General features: G+C 35.1%; 1 protein-coding gene across 1 annotated transcript; it reads right to left on the reverse strand.

Moving 5' to 3' along the window:
• Positions 1-223: 223 nt before the first annotated feature.
• On the reverse strand, positions 224-25,068 carry CALB1 (calbindin 1, 28kDa). Its single transcript, XM_011982660.1, has 11 exons — positions 24,800-25,068; positions 24,200-24,276; positions 20,504-20,578; positions 11,069-11,152; positions 10,914-10,970; positions 7,819-7,896; positions 5,349-5,404; positions 5,224-5,263; positions 5,044-5,097; positions 2,251-2,322; positions 224-1,919 (listed from the first exon to the last, which is right to left on the reverse strand). Exons 1-11 carry the CDS (start codon positions 24,876-24,878, stop codon positions 1,806-1,808), a joined length of 786 nt encoding a protein of 261 aa, XP_011838050.1. The 5' UTR covers positions 24,879-25,068; the 3' UTR covers positions 224-1,805.
• Between the last annotated feature and the right edge of the window lie 2,121 nt (positions 25,069-27,189).

A 27,189-nucleotide genomic window follows, 5' to 3' on the forward strand; every position in this document is an offset into this window, starting at 1 on the left:
GTTGGGCAGAAAACTTCAAATATTTGGAAATTTTGAGATTTCTTTGTAAATTTTAATGTTAGAGACACCCCTCAATTCAACGAAGTATCCAGTAGTTCACTGAGTCACATTTATGTTTATTTAGATTCCTTAGACCATAATAATTTCATCCTACATTTCCACCTGGATCCATCATGGATTGCATGTCAGCTGACATTTTGAAGAAAAAAACAAATACAAGAGATTAAAGTTATTTTCTTCTTTCTTTATTCTTAGTAGTTAAACTCAGTCTAATGGCAGTGCTTCCATTTACACGCTAAAGGCAAAGCCAATCTCCTACTCAACATCATTTGATGAATTTTAGTTTTTGGCAGATCTCGTTTCTGTTTGTTCTTGAGGGAAACATTATAGTTCACATTTTTTTTGTTATTTTTATGAATTCAGAAAATAAGTGTTGTATTTATAGAACAGGGACATTCAAGCTGACCCAGAACGATCATTAACTCCTAGGCAGTAACTAAATTTCACATGGACACATCTTTCATAGCTCCCTGTTTCACAATCAAAGAAATCTAAAATCACCAACTGTACATGTCAACTATAACCAGTATAGGATATTCTAGCTACAAATATGTGAAACTGTGACTTAGATGTGTGTTAAAGAATGTTTTAGAATCTTCTTGCTAGATAAGATAAATGATTGTTAGCATTTCTTTTCAGATGTTATTTTTTAAACTCATTTGAAACTATTTGCAGATAGAAATAGAACTATTTTGAATGCTGATCTCAATATGAAATATAGAATCCACAGAATACACAAAAGTATTGATGATATGACATTCAATAATCAAGATGCTATGAATTTTACATTAAAATTTAATTATGTAGTAAAAAATAGAGTTGTTATAGCTAGAAAAAAATATTTTCAGAGGCAGCAGATACCCTTGGTGGAAATGAACAGTTCTACATAGAAAGAAAATCCAGGAAGTATGCAAACTAGACACCAGGATACGCAGTATATTAGATTTAATCAGAGATTACACAGAATATGACATGAAACAGCAGTGGACTAGAATAATTATTATCTGCAACACGTGAAAACAGTTTAGAAAATGGATTTAGGTCATATTCTCTGACAGTAGGCTTGTTGGAAATACAGGCATAGAATCAGACAGATTTATGTGTCATCTGGTGCTCCCTTCCCTTGTCACCGTATCAACTTGAACTGATAGTTTTGTATGGATCCAAGCAGTAGACATGCTGTTGATTGGTAAACTAAATCTGTAATGAGACTGTTAACGTCATAAAGCCACAATTAACTATTTATTTATATTTTGGTGAGTATTTTAGATGCAAAAGCACATTCTTCCTAATAGTTGGAAATAAGCTTAGAAATATTTTGTGGGACAGTTCTATGATTGTCTAAAATAAGAATGTTTGGCTTGTAATACATAATTCCATTATTCAGTGACAAATGTGCATTTGCACATCAGAGACTAGAATTTTAGAAATTAATCCTGGTGGAATTTTTAGGGAAATCTTGTTCAAATATATTTATGAAAGCAAGAATATGTTATTTTTTAAAATTGGGTGTACTGACGGGCCTAATAAGCATAGACTTTCTTCTTTTCAATCATATGGTTACAAAAACTGTATATTACAAACAGTATAGAAACAAGCTGAAAAGAATGAGCCACACATCCTGGATAATTATCTATATGCAGTTAAATTTACAGATATAAAAGAAAATACAGCCTACTCCCTTATAGTGCACAGTTATTTTTTAGATACAGTGTATCACTAGCAAGTGGTTGCGACCACCAACTCTAGTTATCCCCAGCACAGAGAATAAGAGCAAGATCCGTTCGGTACAGCTTCCCTCCATCCGACAAAGCCATTATGTTCTTCTTGTATGTTGTAATATTATTAATATCCAGCTCCTGGATAAACATAAATGGCGTTGTAATCCAGTTAAATATGGAAGTTAATTAACCACTGTCAAATGATAAAATTCGAGATGAAACTACTTGTTACATCAATCCATTAACAAAAGAGCTGGATTAAATTCTTATACAAATGTGAATAATCACAAGGTTGTTTTAAAAATCTATTTATTACAGTTACCCTGATTTAGGCCAGAACCAAATTGAGTTAAGAATTGAATTCTATTTCTGCTCCTCTATAAATTTTTAAAGTAGATTATGTGCGGTTGGTTTTGGATGGATCCATAGAGTCTGCTTAAAGGAGTAAGTGCCATGGTAAGTAAGTTACCTGTTTATTCTTCTCGCACAGATCCTTCAGTAAAGCATCCAGTTCATTTTCATCTATGTATCCATTGCCGTCCTGGGGGAGGAGAAATAAAATATTATACAACCAACTCCATCGACAGTAGTGGGAAATGAAGTAAAATGGAAATAATAGGAATCCTTAGAAAGTCTCCCAACTGCATATTTGGCAGATAATCTGTTAGGTCAGACCACCCAAGTGTTTAGCTGCTCCAAAGTTGTAAAATATGCAAGGTATTAGTTACCTCTCATTCAACACCTTACATTTGTAAAAGATCTTGAACTTTTCAAAGTACTTTCACATGTAATTCACTTAATGTTAACAATATCATATCTTCTTCTAGGACAAGTGAGGAAACTGAGGGCTGGGGAAGGTATGTGGCTCCATGTCACACCAGGTGGTGGCAGAGTTCTATTAGAGCCCACAGTCCAGGAGTAAACAAATTAGAAGCAAAGGATGTGACCTAGTGACATCACAAATAACCTTTATCTTGCTGGATATTTTCACCTAGCTTAATCCTCATTCAATCCTGCAAAGTGGTGTTATTATTATCTCTTGTTTACAAATGAAAAAATTGAGGCTCACATGAGTTTGGTATCTTGTTCAAAGTCTCAAAGCAGGTAAATCATAGTGTGGGATTCGAATCAGGGGTTTGTGTAGTTTGGGCATACCATAATACCTTTCCTATGAAAAGAATGAGTTGGTTGTGTAGTTTTCATAATCATTTTTTCAAATTCTTCTCAAGAATCAAATTATAGATAAGACAATTTTAAGGCATCCAAATCGGAAAGAAATAAGTTAAATCACCCCTGTTTGCAGATATTATTTTTATAGAGAGAAAACCCTAAAGACCTCACAAAAACTGTTGGAATTAATAAACAAATTCCATAAAGTTGTAGGATGCAAAATTAACAATGAAAAATTAGTTATGATGATAAACCATCTGAAATGAAAATTAGAAAACCCCATTTACGATAGCACCAAAAAAATAAAATACTTAGGAATAAAGTTAACTGAGATGAAAAACGTACACTAAAAATCACAAAACACTGATGAAAGAAGTTAACAGAGACACAAACAAATGGAAGGACATCCTGTGTTTATGGATTGGAAGGCTTAATATTGTTAAAATGTCTATGCTACTCAAACACATCTACAGATTCAGTGCAATCACTTCCAAAATCCCAATGGCAATTTTTACAGAAATAAAAAACCCTGGCCAGGCGCGGTGGCTCACACGTGTAATCCCAGCACTTTGGGAGGCTGAGGCGGGTGGATCACGAGGTCAGGAGATCAAGACCATCCTGGCCCACACAGTGAAACCCCGTCTCTACTAAAAATACAAAAATTAGCTCGGCGTGGTGGCGGGTGCCTGTGGTCCCAGCTACTCGGGAGGCTGAGGCAGGAGAATGGCGTGAACCCAGGAGGTGGAGCTTGCAGTGAGCCAAGATTGCACCACTGCACTCCAGCCTGGGTGAGAGCAAGACTCCATCTCAAAAAAAGAAATAAAGAAAGAAAAGAAATAAAAAACCCTAAAATTCATGTGAAACCAGAAAAGATCCCAAATAGCCAAAAACCATCTTGAGAAATAAGAACCAACCTGGAGACATCACACTTCTTGATTTCAAAATATGTTTCAAAGCTACAGTGATTAAAACAGTATAGCACTGAAACAAAAATAGAAACATAGACTAATGAGCTCTCAGTTTCACATGTTATGGTCAACTGATCTTTGATAAGGGTGCCAAAAACACAAAATGGGACAAGGATAGCTTTTTTCAACAAATGGTGTTAGGTAAACTATACAGCCCCATGTGTAAGAATGAAATTGGACCCTTAGCTTACACTATATAAAAAAATAAATTTGAGATAGATTAAAAAATATAAGATCTAAAACTGTAAAACTCCTAGAAGCAAACAAACATAAGGTATAAAACCTTTATGACATTGTTCTTAGCAATGATATCGTGGATATGAAACCATAAGCAAAGACAACACAAGCAAAAATAGACAAGCGAGACTACATCAAACTAAAAAGCTGCACAGCAAAGGAAACAATCAACAGAGTGCAAAAGCAGCCTACAGAATACAGAAATATTTGTAAACCACATCCCAAAAAGGGTTAATTTCCAAAATTTATAAAGAACGCCTATAACTCAATAGCAAAAAATGAATAATCCAATTTAAAAAATGGGTTAATGACTTGAGTAGACACTTACCCAAAGAAGATATATAAATGGCCAACAGGTAAATGAAAAAATGCTTAACATCACTAATCAAGAGAAATAAAAATTAAACTAACAATAAGATATCTCCTCACACCTGTTAGAATGGCCATTATCAAAAATATAAAAGACAAGTGTTAGTGAGAATGAAGAAAAATTGGAACTCTTGTGTACATTGGTGGGAATGCAAAAATGGTGCATCCACTATGAAAAACAGTGTGGAGAGTCCTCAAAAAATTAAAAATAGAACTGCATATGATCAACTCAGCCCAAGACAAATACTGCATGATGCCACTTGTATGAGGTATCTAAAATATTCACACTCATAAAATAGAATGTTATTGCCAGGGCTGGGGGGAGGAGAAATGAGGAGTTACTAATCAATGGGCATAAAGTCTTAAGATTAATAAATTCTAAAGATCTGCTGTCAAAATTGTCTCTATAGTTTACAGTACTGTATTTTATACTTAAAAATTTGTTAAGAGGATAGATCTTATATATTAAGAGGTCTTACTGCAATAAAAAAGAAAGGAAAAAAGTAACAAACTTTTACCTGATCATACAGCTCAAAAGCCTTATTGAACTCTTTCCCACACATTTTGATTCCCTAAAGACAGAGAAGAGAATAAATGTTAAAATGTTATTACTATGTTTCCGTATGTTTCCCTTGACAAGTCTCCCACAGTCTAGCTTTTCAAGGAAAAATTATTTAAGGTAGTAAAAAGTTAAGTACCTGGAATTTAAGAAGAAAATTCTCCTGCACTGGTAGTAACCTTTTGAGAGGAAAACATTGTATTAATATATTACATTTTTTGAAAAGGATCCACTTGTAACATTTTTCATGGTTCCTAAACTCACCTGGCCATCTCAGTTAATTCCAGCTTCCCATCATTATTTGAATCAAATAGTTTCAGCTGAAAGACAGAATGCCATTATTCTAGCTATTTGAGGAATAATTTATTGCATGAAGGAGATGAACTTCAAAATAAAGCTGTTTGAGTTATCAACTACTTGTATATATATAGTAAAATTTTAAAAACTAACGTTTTTAAAACTTTCAATGCAAATTTCCAATTCTGTAATGTGTCAATTGCTAGGGTTTATCAGAATAATATAGAATAGTCAAAAAGAGAAATAGTGGTTTTAGCTATGTTTCTAGAATACTGTCACTTTTTTATTGCAAATACGTTTATATGTGTATCAAGATGTGGGAGGGATGGTGTCTGACAGTTTTTGCACTTCTGGAGTGTCTCCAATAAGAAAATAAATATTTATTTCACCCTTTTAGAGCATAGAATAGCACAAACAGAAGCAGAAAACAGATAACAAATAAATCCTTAGAGAATATAATTTTTGAATAATTTTGAATTGTTTTATTTTCTATTGGGCATTAGAAACTCCATAAAGCTCTCCAACTCTCCATTGCACTTATGTATACATCATTCACAAAGACACATCCAGATGTAAACACTCATACCCATATTTGGGAAGCTTTCATCTTTTTAGACAGTAGCAACTATTGCTATAATATGTTATACCAAAGTAGTATATATGAATTACATTAAATATATAAAATGTGTATACTAAATGAACATTAAATATGTGAAAAATTAGCATTATTTTTGTTTTAAAAGAACAGAATGTGTCCAGTGCTATAATGGATACAGATTTAGTGACATCTTTTTAAGGAGGAAAGGAAGGGCATTCTATGGTTTGAGATGTTCTAAGAATCTTTTGTAGGAGGCAGATTTTTTCAGGGTCCCATGCTGACAAAACATTTTATAATCCATTGACCATAAATTCTGATATTGTCACACTATCAAGATGCTGGACAGCTCAATCACTTAGTTTTGTGCCCATGGGGAAATATTTCCCAACATATATATTTAAATTTTAATTAGCTCTTGATTAATTTGCTTCCTGGATTTGAACTGGTTTATGACATTTAATCAGATATGTCAGGCCAATCCAACAGAGGAAAACTCCCATCTGAGTGGATTTTGAAAGGCTGCTTCAATATTGTACCTGGAAAGGAGCCTTTCTTTAAATAGGTATCCCTTAAGATTGGAACAAAATAGAAAATTGATAAATGTAGGTTATTGTCCATTACCCAAAAGTTATTCAGAGCTTAGACCTGCTGATTGTGACACATAGCAAGATACTCTCCTCCATTTGTTTGCTAATGCTATTGTAAGTGGAGATGTAATGAGGAATTAAAGATGACCATTAGGTTGTTTGGAAACTAAAGCTTAGCTCCACTTTATAATAAATAACACTAGTTGGTGAATAAGGCAATAGTAAAGTTCTAGTAGTTCCCCACTCCAACTCAGATAAAAGTAAGCTGAGATGCTGAAAGCAAACCTCAGTTACATCAAGTATAATCAAACCCTTTATTAGATTGTTTCTCAGAGTAATTAAAAAGTCTAACTCCTTCTTCCATCTAATATAACAGTAGCTTTTATAGTATAGAGCTATGTTTATGGTTTATTGATTTAAACCCATGGAGTAAGAATTCACAGTACTGAAAGCATGTATAAATATGTGTATCTCCTGGTAATCCAAATTCTGTGATGAGTCAAAATGAGCAAACTTCGTCCAATAGAAACAAACTAACTTCATAGACTTTGGTTTATTTTATCTGGAACCTTATTTATTTGCTTTTTTTTTTCTCTCTCTCAAACAGTAGGTGCCTTTGTGTAAAGCAGTTTTCTTGGCTCTATTATCAACATTCTATAATTGATCTTAGTTATCACTGTTTAGCATAGCATTAGCCTCAGGGCATATTTAGATTTCCTTATTCAAAGCACCAATACAAAACCCCAAAACAACAAAAATCAAAAGAAAGAAGGAGACCCATTTTAAGTTGCTTAATTAATAAAGTAGCTAGACAGTCCTTTAAACTCCTAACAAAGTGTGATTTCCCAAAGTATGATAAAAATGGATTCAGGACCTCTATAATAAGTGAGTTTTTGGTGATATAATTTATAAATATAGTGTACCTTATATATGTGTAAGTTATATAATTTAGTGATATAATTACACTGGCTTTGGAAGAAAAACAAGTCATCTTTTGATAGATAAAAATTACATAGCTCTACAATGAAGAAAATGCTCATATGTTGAGTCTTAAAGCCAATGCCTGCAGAACTCAAAATGACAAGATGTAAGCATCCCTAAGTATTTCACTTTTCAAATGAAATGACACCTATATGCATATGATGCCCACACCACCGTTTATTTATTTCATCCTGTGTAGCCTTGGGAGTTAGCAAGAACATCATACTACTTCATGAGCTCTTGGGTACAATCTTTTCAAGATCAGTCTTACCATTAGGTCTGTATACTCGGCTAATTTTGTGTCATCAACAGTCTTGTTTGCTTTTTCTAGTAGGTCCTTTAGAAAGTTCTGTTAAAACAAAGAACACTCAGATTAATTTCATTAATAATATATCATCTACTTTCATTTCAGAATGCCTTGGAACAGGACATACCAGGAATGCCAAGAAAGTCTCTTTTTGAGGGTAGAAGCAGGTGAGTAGAGGGACTTATAATAGAAGAAAGACTAAACCAGGTGGTCCTCCTGGCATTCCAGCAACGAATCTACCTTTGACAGGAAAATACCTGCTTTTTACTGAGACTTGATTGGTCATTGTCTGTGCATTACCATGATTTTATGATTTCAGTTTATCTGAATAAACCCTTTTAAAACCAGCCAGCCCAATGGATGTATTTCTTCTTGCTGATATCTTCACAAGTACTCATGGGATTGTTCTGCAAGAAACACAAGGGCCTTTATACCTTTGGAATATGTGTGAAAAAATATCAGTAAACTTGATAGAGATCTATTTCTAATTTCAAATCCATTTTCTGCCCCCCAGGCTGTATTTACACATCGGTTTATAGCCAGCATGATGCTTGTTTCTCCAGAGGGCCAGTTGGATAGTTTTTGGCTTGATGCAGTCCAAAGCGCTTTAGTTAAAATGCTTCCACTGACTATTTAAATTAACAAAATTGGCCACAGATGATGTCATTGAATCTTTGAAAGATATATGAATCATATTAAAATAGAGATTAATGTGGGAAGATGAAAAAAAGATGATTATTATCTTGACAGCTGGAGCTTAGGAGTGAATTTATTTTTTTTAACAGAAACGTAAATCAAATAAAAGCTTTACAAAGATTTGAAATATAAGTGACAGTGTAAGCACTTAAGCATATAATAGTCATTCATTTTGTTTAGTGCTATTCATTCGTAACTCCTTTATTTTCTCAGAAAATGAATTAACGCAATTAGGTAAAACTAGGCAGATACTGTGCCCAGATATTATTGAAGGATTAGATTTCTTCGATTCAGCAATGACTTATCTCCCTCCTAAATGTTCCAGTTCTGGGCTGATTTGATGTCACCTTTTTAAAGGAAAGAGACTCTTTTCTTAGTTTGACAAATTTTTTTACATCAAATATTCCACTTCAAATCCAAAGTGAAGCATGGAAAATTCAAAGTTATCTGTTGGGGTTGAATTTATTTTTGAGCCTTATGGGGCTTTTGTCAGAGATTAATTGGGTTAAAAAGCCTCATCAGAGACTAAAATGGTGGTCACAAAAATAGCCTGGGAGAAACCTTGGGACGCAGAGATTCAAAGTCGTGTCTGAGAGCAAGTGATGTTTTACTCCATTACGGATCTTAAAATTAGCTTTCTTGAAAGATCCATTAAGAAAGAATGCCAACTTATCTTCAAAATTCCCCAGGGAAGAGGACTTCTATTTAGAATCTCTTTCAGAGAATAAAATTTAGAACAAAGAAGGAGACTTTTAGAATATTTAGAGGTCAGTATTGGAAATGAGCTAAGGTTTTCATTATGAACTAAAAAGGATCTTTAAAAGAATATTTTTGGTCTAATAAAATAAAAACACAGTAGCTTAACTGTCACCTTGTGGGTTGTTGAGCTGCAAGTTTGTAAAATACATTGTTTTTAGTGACTTCACATTAAAAACGTTTACATTTTCAAGAGGATACAACTGAATATGGTTTAGCCATTTTGCCATGGCCCAAATGTCCCAGTTTCATCTTTAAAATTGTATGCTACTCAAACCATGTTGAACTATGACTAGAACTGTTTGATATTCATATTTCCCCACATAGCGAAAAAGCAGCTCTTAATAAATGAAGTCTGAAAGCATGTAGTGCTGTGGGGGGTGGGAGGGAATCATTCTTAACATTACCAGATATTCTAGGTCCAAATCTAGGTTCTGTTCCTAGGCAGCTGTGTAATCTTGAAAAATCATCAAATCTCTCTGCATTCCAATCTCACTGTTTTTATATTAGGAGTGATAATACCTGCCTTGCATATTTTTCTGTGAGGATTAAAATTTAAAATACATTCCAAGCACCTTGTACTCTGCCTGGCACATAGCAAATATTAACTCACTTATATTTTAGTCACTCTGTGTTCTAAAAATAGAAAAAGTAGGGTCTTTAAGATGGAGATGTTTTGGAGTCGGTTTGAGGAAATGAGAAGAATACTTCCATATTCCTGAAAGGCTAGTAAATTGAGTTCATGAATAATACAATTTATTATACGTTGCATGTCACAAAAGCTTTCATGTGCAGAATCTTACTGGAGCTTCACAATAAGCATGAGAGGAAGGATTTATTACCCTCATTTTAAAGATTAAAGAAAATTGGAAAGATGTAGTAATTAATGAGGTAAGACTTGATTTCAGATCTCTGTCTTTTCCTTTATATCCTCCTCTGTGATATCTGAAGTGATAAATTCATTTTCTAAGTTGCAGTTTTTCAAAAGTTTAATTATAGAAGAATTTTTATTTTTTATCATTGTTGAGAGACAGTAGGTTGTATAGAATGTTTACAGGCCTTGGAGGCAGACAAGCCTGGATTTGCACATCAAGGCTCTGTCTGATTTCTGTGTGGCCTTCAGTATATCACTTAACTTCTCTCAACTCTTCCTCACTGGGGTAATACAATCTCATACAACTTATGCATTATGATTAAATAAGACATTATGTGTAAGTAGTTAGCATACAGTAGCTATTCAGTAACTTTTTCTTCTTTCTTTTGTAAGGAAATTTATTTATATGTGTTTATTTTGAGAACTAAAACTACAAATTTCAATACAATGAATGGATTTTTCGGCTTATCTATAATTCTATCTGTCTGTCTGTCTTATATTTGTGTATGCCATAGAAAATGTTAATTTCTTGCATTACTTTACAGAATTTCAAGAAGCAATTGAAGTTGCTTTTTTGATCTGGTACTTCATTAACAATGTCGAAGAGTAGGTGAAAATGTGACACTGTTCAACATTAGTTTCTTTTGTGGGAGGTTTTTTAAAAAGCTAGGAAACTCTTAGTTCCTAATTGCATTTGAAAGGAAAACCTTAGCACAAGTTTTTATTTGCTTACCTTAAGCTCCTCAGTTTCTATGAAGCCACTGTGGTCAGTATCATATTTTCTCCATGTCTGCAAGTAATTTTGGGTAAGGAAAACAAACACATTGTTAATAAAAGGAACAATTTCCTACTTTAAGCAGCTTTCTTAAAGGGGCGGCTTTCTTATACCTTCATGAATTCTTCACAGGACTTCAGCTGCTGGCATCGGAAGAGCAGCAGGAAATTCTCTTCTGTGGGTAATATGTGAGCCAACTGGAAAAGATGTAAAAAGAGAGAAACATGTTGTAAGTTGCTCAAAAACAAGTCTCTGCCATTACCTGCTGCTTAGTTTCTCTTCAACCTGTTCCCTCACAGGCTAGAAAAGTAGGAGAGGAAAACATTAGAGTCGGCTTTCCCTTTCTGGTACTTTCCTATGGAGTGCCATCGATTCTCCAATGCTCCTGTGCCCTTGTGTGCTTGGTTCTTGGGCCAGTGAGATGGCTGCAGCAAACCTGTGCTCAGGTAGAACTAGCGCGGCCACTTCTTGTCTGCTGGACATTCAGGCAGATTCATCCTGTTGGCTTGAACCCTTCATGTGTTCTATGCCACAGATTAGGGCTCTCTCCTCTCAGGGTACACAGAAAGGCACGTGTGGGGGCCATAAATTTCATGTGAAGTGAAAGAAACCATGAGAAACATAAATGTTGGGGAGGGGAGTGAAGGGGTAAAATGCATTCCCAAGCCCGAGGAGAAAGCCTACTGTGAGATACAAGAGAAGATAAACCAAAGACAATTTTAAGGCAGTGGAAAAGAAATTCACCAGGAATGGTGAGGGTATTAAACAGGAATAGGAAAAGCCAGTTCTAAAATTGTTGCTTTCTACTGAAAGGACATCCATTGCTTGAATCCAGGGCTGGGGTTTATTTTCTGATCTCCACGGCATGCCTCTATGACATTTTCCCTTAGATCTCATTTCATAACTTCAATCCTCCTCTCTTTTTTTTTTTGGAAGAAAAAAGGATTCCATATCCCATTTTATGACTAATCTATTGCGTGCGGAGAAGGAAGAGCTGGATTGATGGCACCACTGCAGATGTGAGATCTATTTCTGGCACAGTAGCTAATTAGCTGTGGTCCCCAGCAACCCCGAGCCATTTCTGAACTTCAGTACCCTCATCACTAAAACAAGGACTTGAAATAGAAGCCAGTGTTTCTTGAATATATTGGGTTCAAAACGCCTTCTGTTGGAAGCACTGCATTTTCACCATTAAAGAAAGAATCTACACACACTATATTTCACCTGATTTCCAAGATTTGATGAATTCCCTAGATCACAGGCCTGGACCCTCATCCATGGATTTTAGGCCAAGAGCCTGTAGTCTAGATTAGCCTTAAAGTCAAAGTCTACCAAATTATAGAAAAGACTATAATAACTTTTTAAAAAAATTCATCCTTTTAGGTTCATTTAAAAATTAAAAATTTAATATAAAATGCACTATTCTACTTTATATGCAAGGAATCTCATTTTTCTTGTGGCTGTGTATGCCCTTTAGCTTATCTTATTTTTAGATTTTTGAAATAATATTTCAAATTAAAACCACTTGGTTTATAGGCACTACACGTGTGGGTGAGACTAAGGGAAAGGGTCAGATCTCATATCAACATGTTTAATATGACCTAGTCATAAAACATTTTCTTATTTATTTATTTATTTATCTATTTTGAGACAGAGTCTCACTCTGTTGCCCAGGCTGGAGTGCAGGGGTGTGATCTCGGCTCACTGCAAGTTCTGCCTCCTGAGTTCACACCATTCTCCCACCTCAGCCTCCTGAGTAGCTGGGACTACAGGCACCCGCCACCACACCCGGCTAATTTTTTGTATTTTTAGTAGAGACGGGGTTTCACCATTCACAGGATGGTCTCGAACTCCTGACCTCGTGATCCACCTGCCTCGGCCTCCCAAAGTGCTGGGATTACAGGCGTGACCCACCACGCTCAGCCTTCTTATTTATTTTTAAAGGAAGGTCACTAGTGTGGATAGATGATAATATATCTAAAAAGTAAAAATCGGGGTTTATAATCTGCCAGTACTTTTAAAAAAATGTAATTAGCTTTTGGTACACAAACACATTTGCATCATTGCAGTGTGTGTGTGTGTGTGTGTGTGTGTTATCCAGGTCCCTCATTAAGTGCAGGACATACTTCTGTGACCTTTGCGTTCTTTCAATTCCTTTGAATACTTGAATCAGAAAATTCTATATCTCAGAAATAATGTAATTTAATTCTATTCAAAGACCAAACTTTTCAATTGAGGATGCTAAGGCCCAAAGAAGTTGAATGACTTGACTTGATGATTGGCAGACTGAAAATCACTTTAATTTGGTGATTATTAATAGATTAAGTCAACAACATGCTTATTGAAGACAGTAATAGAATGGTTTGGTTACTTCTTTGCTCTTGGACTGCAAATAATGAATTTGTTGGTGATTTTTACACGTGACAATAAGACAGTTTGAATATGATAGGCTGTTTCTACTAATTGAAATCTAGGACGCCATTTTCCTTATAAAAATCCCTTTTTTTCCTCATCTGTAAGTGGGCTTCTAGTGGAAAGTAGATATAAATGATTTTCATTATTAAAGTATCCAGATATCTGGTAAGTTAGACCTAGAATGTAGGTCTCCCCCCAGAGCTAATGGGGAAGAGAAGGGAGGGAGAATGGCAGTGGGTGGGCTCGGGATGTAGAGGGACTCTGGAGGAGGGAAAAGCACCCACGCCCCTCCAGTCTTTTGTTGAGCCTGGCCTCTTCTATAATAATACTTCGCTGGAGGGATTCTGAAGAATGTCTTCTTGAGGATTTTAAAGAAGATAGGAAGAGAAGATAAAGTAACCCAAGAAAGAAGAGGGAACAAAGACGGAAGACAATAAAACACATCAAAGAGGAAGAAAATATGTCAGAGGCAGACATTTAAAGGGAAGATTGAACAATGGAAATGGATGTTATGTATACATTTTGGAGAGTTCTGCATGATATAGAAGGTCTAGCCACATTTTATTATGGTTTTTCATGAATATAAGTGTTCATTTAGGAAAAAGGAGATAGCTAACACCAACTCATCCTTTATTTATTGGTATGCAACTTGTTACATACTTCTTACAGTTTTTGCGTGACCTTCCTCTAGACCATTAATTTCAAGAGGGCAGGGAATAATACTTTTCTGCATCCCCTGAATGTCCAGCATGGTATCTAGTGTGTTATATGCCTGAAATAAATGCTTGTGGATTGGTTGGTAATTTTACTTTATTAAAAACACCTACTTAAAAGGATTTAGAATATTTTTTTGCTTATTTTCATCATAATTCTCTATTTTATTTGGATTTGTATAATTAATGTGTGTTGCTTTGAACAAAAATGAATAATTTTTCTTTAAATATTTTACATCTCCAAATCCACTGAATACATAAAAACAAAAAAAACAAACGAATGAGCTAGTAAGCAATCACTAAATGTAAAATTAGGGAAATTGCCATCTTTGTTTCAACATAAAAGTTCATGTAACTCACATAAAGTTCAGAGGTCTCCTAAATGTCAGATACAGAGATAGTAAAAATGGTCTTCATGTCTACTATAAATGTGTATTTCTTGCCCATACTGCTTTGGTCTTATTCTTAAATTATTAAAAAATGCAGATTATGTCTATGTGCAACATATTCAATCTGTTTTAATTTCACTGAACTGTTGTTACACTCAACATGATACCATCCTATTTTATAGATGTTAGAAAGGAGTCTTAAGCATATAAAAGATTATTATGTATATATAGGACGTGGCTATGGTGAGTGTAAAGAAATCTTTCTTAAGACACGTTTCACAATGTGGTGGTCCTGTGTTGCCTCTCAGTTTTTCTGTCAATGTGTATGAATCAATATTCAAGTTTCAGAGCTGGGCACAGTAATTCTCCAGTTGTAGCCTTTATGACCATGTCTACAAGGTGCCAAAGGTCTTTCATATCGGAGGTGTTAAGCAGAGTTGCTTTATTCTCAGATATGCTAAGTCACTGTTGTTTATAGAAGTACCCAATACTACTTATTCCAGTAGTATTGGTGATTCCGTAATCTTTGGGCTGCCTGCCTGCTCTTTTATGAACTCCCAAAACTTTTTTTATGAGTTGGAGAAGAGAGTGAAGAATATCAAGGGGTTGAGTGGAAGGCAGGTAGCTATGGAAATAAGTAGAATCCCTCAGAGCTTCATTTCTGAGAACTGGTTGCCTGTCATCAAGAGTAGGAAAAAAAAACCCAACAACTTTCTACTTGCTTGTCTCCCCTACTAGTCTACATGCTCCTTGATGATGGGGTCTGTGTCTTATTTACTGTTTCTTTGGCCAGCAACTGCACAAATTGTAGTAAATATTTTATTGAAGCAATACAGAAAGGCAATTAACTATTTGTCTAGCGTCAGGATAGGCTGTAAATAAATGTAGGCAAAGTTTCTTTGGAGATAATTGCAATAATTTATTACTGAGCTGTGAATAGGGGTTGGGGTGGACATTGTGATATGCTACCCAGAACTCCCTTCAAGTGCTGGGCGTGTTGCTGCAGCCTCACCTGTGAGGCCCCATTGAAAGAATACCTGGGCTGAAGAGAGCTGTGTCCCCAAGGAGGTGGCATCCTGTGACTGATTAACATGGGGATATAAAGGCCCAACCATCTCACTCAAAACTAGAGACATCCCAGCTTCAGAACTCACTGTAGGGTCAGCTGATGTCCCCGTTGAGACTGTGACACAGCCCAGCTTCTCCCTCTGCCCAGATCTATTCTCTTCACTTCCATCCCAGGGATATTGATCCCAAGAGCACTTCCTAATAAACCTGCTCATTGCTACTCTTCCACTCAGATCTGCTTCCCAGGGAACTCTACCCCTAACAGGGGTCTTTATCTCTCTCTTTTATTTCTAGCATAATACAGAGCCTTTGCCTGATGTTTTGGAGTAAGTTGAAATCTCTTGCTGTGGTTCATTTGGCTACTAAATACTAGGCACTGTGCTGGTGACCACAGTCACCACTAGTGAGAACTGTATAGGGAGGCAGATACTTTCAAAGAACTTTTCCCCTGACAATTTCAAAGCGGGAGATAAAAACAACAATAAAGCTAAGTACCAGTTGTGAGGAGAGTGTACATGAAAGGCAACTTCATTAGTGATATAAATTATATCACAGTGCATATGAGGCAGAATTCCTAACTTTTAAAGACAATCATGGTATGTTAACATTCTTGAACATGTATTAGACAAGCATTCAATTCTTTTTTCACTTGAGAACTAGAAAAATGTTTTCCCTAGCCAGTGAGAAGTGAGTCCAGGAAATTTGAAAGGTAAATAACTTTATCAAAAATGTAAAGCTCTTTCGGTTTAATAATTTGAATTTGACAAATGATATAATAAGTGGGGGGAAAGGCTTGGCATTCAGAAGATGGGGTCGATTTTGTAGTAAGTTATTTTTATATGTAACAATAACTGCAAATACATTTGTTGAGTTTTTATAGTGTGCCAGGGTCGATCTATTTGTTCAACATGTATTATTTGATACTGATGATCATAACAACCTTATGAAGTTAATACATTGTCATTCCTGTTCACTGCCAAGGAAACAGAGGCTCAAAGAGGGTAAATGGCCTGCTCTCACATAGATTGTAGTTGGAGCCAGATTTGAAGGCAGAGTCTGACTTTCTTGGCTTTGAGACTCTGTCCCTTACCTTCATCACCCTCCATTAAAATCCTCAATCAAAAAAGTATTCCTAATAAATCAGTTAGAAAAATATATGCAGAGGGAATTTTAAAATCAGATTTCATTGTCAGTCATTTCCCAAAATTCTGTGGTGGAAAAGTAGTCTTCCATGAAAAAGTATATTCACTATGGCTAAACTCACAGGCTCAAATCCCACTGCAGATGAAAAGAGGGAAAGGCTGGAGAACACCTTGCTTCCCTGGGAGGGTTGTTATAGTTTTAGGATTAAAATAGCTTTTAGGTGCATTTTTCAGTGGATGCACTGACCTGGACGGATAGAAACAGTAAGAATGGAGAGGATGGTGGGTTCTGACACATTGCCAAAAGGATGAGGTGAAAAACTTGTAGATTTGACATCCACTTAAGAGAAATACCTATATTTCATGTGAACAACAGAGAAGAAAGCTCTATTATCTGCTAAATCATTCAGTCTTCCTTTTTTTAAAAATTATTTTAATCAGCTTTCTTTGCAGTAGAGTTATTAGTCTGAATAAATTTGGAACATTTTTTTGACCGTCACATTTTTTGTTAAATTATCTCAGAATTTCGATGCTCCTGTCTTGAGTTTGTGTTAACAATCTCTTTATTTCTAAACTGTATTTGTGTGAATTTTTAAATCTATTTTAAGGCAAGAAATTAGAAAGTTAAGAAAGAAACATATTTGTTTCTAGGTAGCAAATGCGTGTTGTTAGAAAGTGTCAGTTAACTTTATCAGGTCAGAACTTTGAAAGTTAACCATTACATATTCTAATCTTTTGAATGACATCTTTCAGGGACAAACCAATTTGACCTGTTCCATCAGGGAAGCAGACCACTGCATGAGTATAATTTGGTTTACTTTGATTAGATTTTGATGAGTTTGTGAGTGTAACTATTAAGTGAGCATAACATATAAGTAAATCCATCTTCCTTTCCCTTTGAACACCAAAGTTAATGTGTGCTTGATGTCAGTAGGTAGGTTATCATAAATTATAGAAAACATAGAATTTTGCATTCCTTTATAGCTGGCTAGAATTTTTATGTTCTATATTATTTATAGGATTTCTAAGCAAGTGATGTATGTCAAATAGGAAAAAGAAAGGATGAACTTCATTTAATACAGCTTTCTGGTTACACTAGAGAGCAAAATATAAGTTCAGACATTTCCTACTCTCCCTCTCCCCATTTCCTACATGTAACCTGTAACTTTTAATTTCTATTTCCCAAATATTTTCAGAATTTCTCTTTTCTTCACTCTTAACCATCACAGAGTGAGCCAACATGCATGTGAACTATTGAAGCAATCTCCTATTTTTCCTCCCATTCTCCAATTCTCTTCTCTCAACCTAATGCCCTCTTCCAGATCCCTTACTCCTATGTCTTGGCTGATAACTGAGGTTAATGAAAAGAGTTCTAAAATCAGAGTGAGATCTAAGTTTGTATATAGACTTTGTCACTCCCTGCAAGTGGGACCTTGGATACATTATTCGACCTTTTCGGGCTTCAGTTTCTTCATCTTTAAAATGAGGAATGTTGACTAGTTCTTCCCAAGAGTCCCATCTAGCAAAAAGTTCCATGTCCTGGAACACTAAAACCTTCCAATCAGTTTATATATATCTCATTTGTCTCCCTTTAAATTATTTCTTCTTCAGCTGATCAAAAGTTCTGCTGAAATCATGTTTCGAGGGCTTTGCCCAAATAACTTCTCTGCAGAACACTTTCTGCATCCCTATCCAACCCGGCTAAACTTAGAAACTTGCCATAAGTAATCAACCAACTGAAGCTTGAAAACCTTTCCTTTTAATGCAGAAAATGTACAGATTATTTATTATTTAAAAAAAGGCAGATAGTTTGGGGGAACATGTCTGGGTTCTGACTGTTCTACCATTTATTTCTTACTTTTTCTGTGACCTTAGGCAAATTCTATTGAAGCTTCACATTCCACAACTATAAAATAGATCTTCATTTTGTATTTAAATTTACTTAATTTTCTTGTTATGAGGATCAAATGAGATAACATATTGGAAAACACTTTGTCAACTTTATTTTATACAAATGTGAATTCTTTTATTTTTATTGCTATAAAAGCTTCTCACTTCTTTATTTCAGACTTCATTGCCTTCTCCATCCTCTTCTGTTATGTATACTTCTATATCTTTCCTTACACAGAAAGCCTTTTATTTCCTGTAACAGTTTCTTATCTAAAACTTCTGAGGAAATTTCCTTCATTAAACCTCTAGGACAATGCATCTGCTAAACGGCCTCTAACCTCTCATTCAAAATAAAGCTTAAATAATAAGTCACAATGATTAGACTGTATCACATAAAGTAAAACTTGGATTCAAAACATCCTCATCCATTTTATCCTTTTAAAAATGTAAAATCCATGTGAATCAGACCAATGCTTTTTACTGCACAATCTAGTATCACTGAAGAAATGAAATTGAATAAATAGCTGAGTCCATTGGAGTCCTTCAAGGTGAAGTATGTTAAATGTAAGGTGACAGGCTTTCCTTTACTAGGATTATAAAGTATGTCAAACTCTAAAAGAGCCAATTCGTAATTTCGCTGATGTCATATTTCCAAACTAGTTTTGAATAATTAGAGTACCTCATCTCATTTATGTTTAATTTAAAAGTTATTTTCTTATCCTTGATGGTTTCATATCTTGATTAGTTGGCCTATATGTCAATCTGTAAGTCCCATTACTATTATCTATTTATATAGTAATGAGTTACACATAGGTAAAGGGGAAAGTATGTACTCCAGGGAAAAATTTTAATTACAAAGATAATAATAGTGTGTCCTCTCTTAACTCTATTTGTACCAGCTGTTTAAAAATAAATGTATTTCATATTGGCATCACAAGTGTCCTATAAGATCAATTATTTGAAAACCAGGTTATTTCTCTGAATCAAAGGTAAATTATTACTAAATGTTGTTGAGAGCCAGAATACTTCACAATCTAATACACTGAGAAACACTATATAAATAACATAATTATGTTATGAGTTGGCATAATTTAAATTACGAGCTTATTAATTTTTCAGGACAAAGGCTTCCACCCAATTTCTCTAATAGGCTGCTGAGATAAAGAAAGAGGCTAAGACACCACAGGCTGGAAACGTAGACAGCTCTTTCACAAATCTGAGAATGCAGAAGAATTGATGCATAATCGGTTTTGCTTCCTTGATTCACAGACAAAAATAAGTTGCCCTTAATAGGAAAAGTCAGTGTGAAAGGATAAAATTTGACACCCACAGTTTTAACTTTCAGAGACTCACACGAAATCTGTACCTATAACAGATCATAAAATATTCACTCACTCTAGTTAAATTCTTCCGTTTTTACTAAGGCCAATTGTCAAACAGGATGCAGCTTTTTGCCATGAAAAACAAGGACTGTAAATATTTCACAGGGACTACAAACATTTTATTTTATATTTTAAAAGTCAAGTCTACACTGTTAAGTGGTAAGAAATACTGATGGACCATATGCTTAGATACTGCATTGAAGTGAGGCTGGGTAATGGAATGTGATTGATTCTCATCTAGAAGTCAGGGACTTGTTCCTCTAACTGCACCTGTGCCAGCAGACAGCTGTATGACCAGAGGCAAACCATTTTATTTCTCCAGGGTCTCAATTTTGTAATATATGCAATTTGGGCCCTGGGTTAGGAATACTCTTAGATGTTTTTCATTTGTGAACATTTTTTAACTTTGTACTTCTGAACAGAAGATAATGTATTACTTAGGTAAAATAAACCTCTCTGAATGGGTCTTGCTATATCGTACTTGAATACAATTTCAGAATTGAAACTCATTTATTAAAATTAAGTCAGAAAAATGCATAAATTCCTTACCTCTACAATTCCTATTTTCCCATCATCTCTTTGCCCATACTGATCCACAAAAGTCTTCATTTCAGGTGATAACTCCTAAAATTACATAAAAGCAGGTAAGAGGTTTGTAAAAAAAATACCCAGTTATGCTTGTGACGGTGTTAATAACTTACTGCAAAGAAAAACCAAAATTAGAACCATATAGAAATATGCATAATGATTAATTATTCTCATAAAAATTAAAGGCATAACTGATACACAGTATTTATTAGTTCCAAATGAAAGAGTTATAATCATGTTGATTATTTCTCAATATGATTTATCTTATTATTAATTTTGAGAATATGCTATCCTTTGAAAGTGTAGTCAGAATCATTCCATTCATAACTTTTAGTGAATTTTAACATAATCATCACTGTCAATATACTTTAAACATTGCTTACTTCACTAAAGATTTCCTTATATTGATACACTATCTTGTCTTACAACATTTTTCTCATTCTAACATAATGTTTTATCTATGGAAAGTAATGTATGTTTTCAGTTTGAATAAGCAAAAATTATGAATGTTAAAGAGTAACTCACTTTGTAAGCAAAGATTGTTTTAAGCATAAAAGAGGCATTCATCAATTAAATAAATTTTAAAATTAAACATATTAGAGAGCTATGAACTATAAACTAGTGATCTGAACATAGAACTGGTATTCAGGAGGTTTAATTTTTACCCTTGGGTCTCCAACATAGCCCATTTAAAATAGCCCTGTTGCATTAGCTGAAGCCTATTTAAAATAGGTCAGCCCTTACTAATGTTCTATTCTACGTCCTTGGGAAAGCAAATTAAGGTCTCAGTTTTCATCGTAGCTAACAAGATGGTGGTATTATCTACCACACAAGTTTTCTCTGGGGATAGATAGGTTAATATAATTTAAGGGCTATATTGAGACTAAATATCATTTTTACTAGTATTTACAAAATCTGTTTGGAACCAGTGTAGACATCTTTAGTAGAACTAAGATAATAAGTAATAACAAAGCAATATAATTATATTTTAGTCTTTATAAAACTTACAATGGATAAATTACAATTTGTATTTATTTAATTTTGTTATAGAAACAATTGTAAGAAAATGAAAGTGTCCAACCACGGCAATAGTGGGAATATCAGGTCCTACAGTTTTTTTTAATTTTTACATATACCTTAACATAAACAAAAACCAAAGCATCTGTCCTTAAATTTTAAAATAGTGTAATACCACTACTTTAACTAGCAGACTTGACATTTACTTTGTGAAGTTTCTGACAAGTACGTCAAAATCTATTTTTTAAACAGTGCAAAAGATATACTCATCATCACCACCAATTAAAAATGTATAAAAATGAGTCCAAATACAAAGACCAAACACTATGTTTAGTGTAAAAGGATAGTTTTTGAAAATATATTGCACTGTTATTTCATTAATGTTATATTCACGTAGTGAAAATTTTGAAATTTCATGTTATTAACATGAAAAGCCAAACAATGTTTCCATTAATGCAATGAAATTTGTTATCCTATGGCTAGAAATGCAAAAAGCTTAGTTTATAAGGGCAATTTTTGTGTTCTAAAGAAAGAGAAGAAATATATACAAGTAAGTTTAATGCAATGAAGTTGGTAGTATAGTGAAACATGTATCTATTATATGAATCTCTGAATCCAGATCTTGATTTAGATTTTAACTACCCAAATCAAGAAAAATACTCAATTCAGAAAAATCCAGATTGTATTTACATTCCAGAAAAATGGCCAAGAATCAAGGTATTAAGCAACTTGATATAATCCTATAACTATGCTTGTTTAGTATCATTACATTATAGTCTAATAATTGGAGCTTTGACTATTCGAAAACAGAGAAAAATAATTAAATTCTAAATCTCCAACATGAAGATATTGCTTACAAAAAGGTACAAATATTAAAATCAGAGGAAGAAAAATACATTTTTAAATTTCGTGAATATTTAAATTTCCAAGCTGAAAATAGATTTCAATATTAAAATTACTTCTGGACAAATTAAAATATAATTATTTAGCTGCCAGAAGCATCTTCCAAGATTTTAATTCTAAATTTTATGGAAAGTAAGACTTTTCCAACCGGATTTTAAAATATGTATTTTTAAATGAGACAGATAATTGCTTTTATTAGATTAGCCAAAGATACATAGAGCTATAATGACAGTATTGCATAAATTTATTTACATGGCAATATATAAGATCTGGGGAGGGTGAAGAGTATATAAAACATTTTTATGCTATTTTATTCCATTCTATTATACTTTTAGATTATATAATGTTAAATCTGGGTAAAACAATCCCTAGAGCACAATCTGGTTTAAAATCAATTTGGTCAATGATTTTTGTAACTGATAGTTTTGTAATGCATTATAACACATTTAGAACCCTCTGGGATTCTTTTGAATATGCTATACAGAGATGTATATTACACAATTTTCAATTTAGATAGGGCAAAAAGATAGTTCCATTATTAAATTTTATATATATCACTCAATATTAGAGGTGGTGATCTGCTATATAATATATACATCATTGGTAGTGTAAAATCTCTTTCTAAACATAGTCAAGAAGGCCAAAGACCATTAACGTGTAACCCATTCCAATTCAACACGGCCTTCTGAAAGACAGTGTTACATAAACCTCAATAGAGTAGTACAATTTTTAACCCATTTTCCTCTGGACAACCATCTCATCTATGTTTAAAAGCTGATTATATTTTATATTTGTGCTGACAACATACTTTCTTAACAGGTTAATCTATGCCCAAAGGGAGTCATTTATAATTAATAAGAATTGTCATTTGTTTAATTAACTAATGGCTTAAATAACAAACATAGCCATTTTCAAAGCACCATCAATTGCTGCCCATCAGAGTATCACTTTGCTTTTTTTACAATACATGAAATTCTTAAAATTGTTTTACTTTTTACTTCTCTACCTTTTGGGTTTCTTGCTTTCAACAGAAATGAAGACCTTTTCTTGCTAAATTCCTGCTCATTGTTAGGTTGCAAGTTGGGCAACTTTCCCTTAGTGAGGACAAGATGTTTTCTCATCTCCCCAACGACGTCAACATCACAACAATAATAATTGGTGATAGAGTAAGAGATCCATAATCTGCAGATCTGTTTCTTGACCACCAAGGGGCAGAAAAGCATTTCCACCCCCTTATTTCTCACACAATAAAACAGAAGTTAAAAATTACCTAATCAAACTCAGTAGTAGAAGTGGTGATCCGCTAAAGAATCTCATGCACTCACAGTTTCCTTTTAAGACCTATTAAAGCAAGGACTAGTATAGAATATATATATATATATTTAAAACTGCGATTTCAGATAGCAAGGTTTTTCCCTTTAGAAAATCTATCTCTCTCTCTCTGTCTTCCCTTCTCCCTTCTTCCCTCCCTTCTCTGTCCCTCCCTTCCCCCTCTTCCTCGCTCTCTCTCTCTCTCACCTCCCTCCTCTGTGTCTCTCTTTCTCAGTCTGTCTCTTTCCCCTTTCCCCTTTCTCTGTATGCGAATTGGAAAAGTGTTCTTTCTTGCCTTTCGCAGTCAATAAACGTTTACATTACCCAGAAAGAGCTTTACCCTGCTGACTTTTTGTGAAAACACAAGAATGTTTTAATTTGGGGGTTGGAAGTCTTTTTTTTCTGTTTTCGCAAACTTGAACCTACCAATCCAGCCTTCTTTCGCGCCTGCTGGAGCTCCTGGATCAAGTTCTGCAGCTCCTTTCCTTCCAGGTAACCACTTCCTGCAAAGACAAAGAGGCACCCTGGTGTCAGATATCTCATTCCGAGTGTCTTCCCCGTTCACTTTCCAAGACAGTTATCTTTCTGGCGACCCGAGAGGCTCTCTCTTGCCTGGACATTGATTAACCAGCAAAGCGTACAGACGCGGCAGCGCTCCCCTCCTGGGGTATCAAACTTTAGATCCACTGAGGAGGACAAAGGAGGATGGTTGGGGTGCTGAGCGCAGCCACAGAAACTTTGGGGGAGCAGTGTCCCCCAATCCCTGCTCTCTCTCTCTCCTTCTACCATTACCGTTCCTGGAAAGACAAAAGTTTAAGGTTTGGGGATTACGGTGGAAACAATATAAACTTTCAGGTTGACGGTTTGGCAGCCAGTCGGGAGATAAGAAGATAAGATTAGGCAGAAGGGGGAAGAAGTAAAGAATAGAAAGGAGGGATAATGGGATCAGGAGGCTCAGAAAAGGGCAAAGAATGGGAAGGGGCATGGAAACGGGTCTTGAAACAGTTAAAAAGAGAAGATAATCACCGTCAGCATCGAAATGAAGCCAGATCTCGAAAAACTGTGAGGCTGTGATGAGGGACGATTGCAGGTGGAATTCTGCCATTGTACAGCGGGGTGTGTGTCTGGGTGTGTGAAATGCGTGTGTGTCTGTGTCCGCGCGAGAAGGGGGTAAGCAAAAGCTCAGCGTGTGCGCGAGTCAGTGCTGCGGAGGGAGACCTGGGCGCGGGCGCTGCCGGGCGCTGTCCTCGGTGCTGCTCAGCTCAGCGTTCCTCCAGACTTCTCTCCCTACACCCCGCACCCAGTTCTCAGTATTTATCCCGACGGCCCAAAGCCGGGCCACGCCTCCTCCAGCCTCCCATTCCTCACTCCCCGCCTCTTGCTCTCACCAACCTTCTTCCCCTCCCTTCCAGTTTTCTGCTCGGTTCCCAGGAAAGCTAGTGGAGCGGGAGTTTGGGCTTGTTGGAAGCAGCAGGTGGTGGGAGATCCTTTTCTCGGAGATTGGATGCTGAAAACAGAGGCTCATTTCCCCCTACATCCTCCTAGTCCAGGAAGAATCGTATTCCTGAATATTATAGTAAAACTCTTGTTACCTAGAGAGGTTTTAATGTTCAGATAGAAGGGGAAAGGTGATGACGGGTAGAATCACATAAATGATTATTATATTTATGTGTGATTTCTCCAAGACTTTTCAGTATTTGTTTGAAAAAAAGAAAAAAAGCACATGAAAACTTAGCACACATTAGAATAATTTGATTAATGTATACAACGAGTTCAGTGCTATCAATAATCACTCTATTTTGTGCCATCATATCAATGTTTCTTAAGATGGTTTCTATGTACTAACCTTGCCAGTATGGAAAAGCGAGATTATGATTTTCTTTTCAGCATGAAGTAGAATTATAATTGGAAAGTAACATAGTTAAATTATAAAACCTTAAAATCTTAGAGAAGGAAGTCATCTTACTAGAGTTTACTGCCTTTCAGTTTAGAAAGAGTGAGTAAACTAAAACAAAGAGAAAGGAAGGATCTTACCCAGGTTCATAAGCAAGTACGTTAGTGCAACAACCACAGCCCCATTGAGTGGCCTTAACACACATACATCTCCTTCTTTCTATGCTGAGCAACCCCTACTGGAGAATTTTTCAGAAATTGGAAGTCACCATCAGAGCTGGAAAAAACTATCTAACTAAATGTATGCTATGTTATGTGTATATATATGTGTAATATATGTGTGTGTATACACATATGTATATATGTTCTGTATTATATATACATATGTATATGTGTTATGTATTTTAATATAATTAATGATATATTTAGATTATTTCTTATTTACATAAATACTTCTGGAGTATTTGACTTTGAGTCTTTTGGACTTTGAAGTCCACTAGAAATGTATTCCAAATGTCTAATTACAATTGAACTAAAACAAAATGAAGGAACAAGAGAAAATCTACACATAGCCCATATAAGCTTAAAGTGAATTAAAATGAATTTACCGGCCAGGCGCGATGGCTCACGACTGTAATCCCAGCACTCCGGGAGGCCGAGGCAGGTGGATCACGAGTTCAGGAGACCCAGACCATCCTGGCCAACATGGTGAAACTCATCTCTACTAAAAATACAAAAATTAGCCGGGCATGGTGGTGGGCGCCTGTAACCCCAGCTACTCGGGAGGCTGAGGCAGGAGAATGACTTGAACCCGGGAGGCGGAGGTTGCAGCGAGCCAAGATCACACCACAGAACTCCAGCCTGGTGACAGAGCAAGACTCTGTCTCCAAAAAAAAAAAAAAAAAAAAAAATTTTACTAAGCTCTATATTCTTAACCTTGTGTAATTGAGTTTGGGACCCCTCAGATTTATTTTTTTGAGATTATGGCTGTATCCAGTACTATATTTGTGGAGTTTTTTTTATAAGTATCCTTTTCAGAGACCCATCAATTTGTAGCTAGCCTATTTCAATAATCTTCTCAATGAAATCCTCACTTTCATAGTACTTTCCAGTTCATACATTATTTTTACTTCTGACACCTCATCTGATTCTCACTGATGGTCCTATTGGTCATTATATTAGTGACCAGGGTTGCTGTGTGAAAAATATAGTGTGTGAACTTCGAGACCAGTACTAGAGAATAAACTTTGAAGAGAGGGTGAGAACGCAGTGACTAAGGAATGACTTGAAGAAGCACTCTGATCATTGTGAGTCTTGACAGAGCTAACAATGCCTACACTTTGGATACAGTTCTCAGACAAAGAAAAATGCTAGAAAAAGTATGTAGGAATATGGACTGAACAAATTGATGAAAAAAGAGCAACATTTCTACTATTTTAAAAAATAATTAAAATTAATTTTTTTTCCTAAAAAGAGACCACACACTGTGGTATAAATTCCTAAACATTTTCACCATAATCTGT

Source organism: Mandrillus leucophaeus, unplaced genomic scaffold (genome assembly GCF_000951045.1).
Source record: "Mandrillus leucophaeus isolate KB7577 unplaced genomic scaffold, Mleu.le_1.0 Scaffold1056, whole genome shotgun sequence".
NCBI lineage: Eukaryota > Metazoa > Chordata > Mammalia > Primates > Cercopithecidae > Mandrillus > Mandrillus leucophaeus.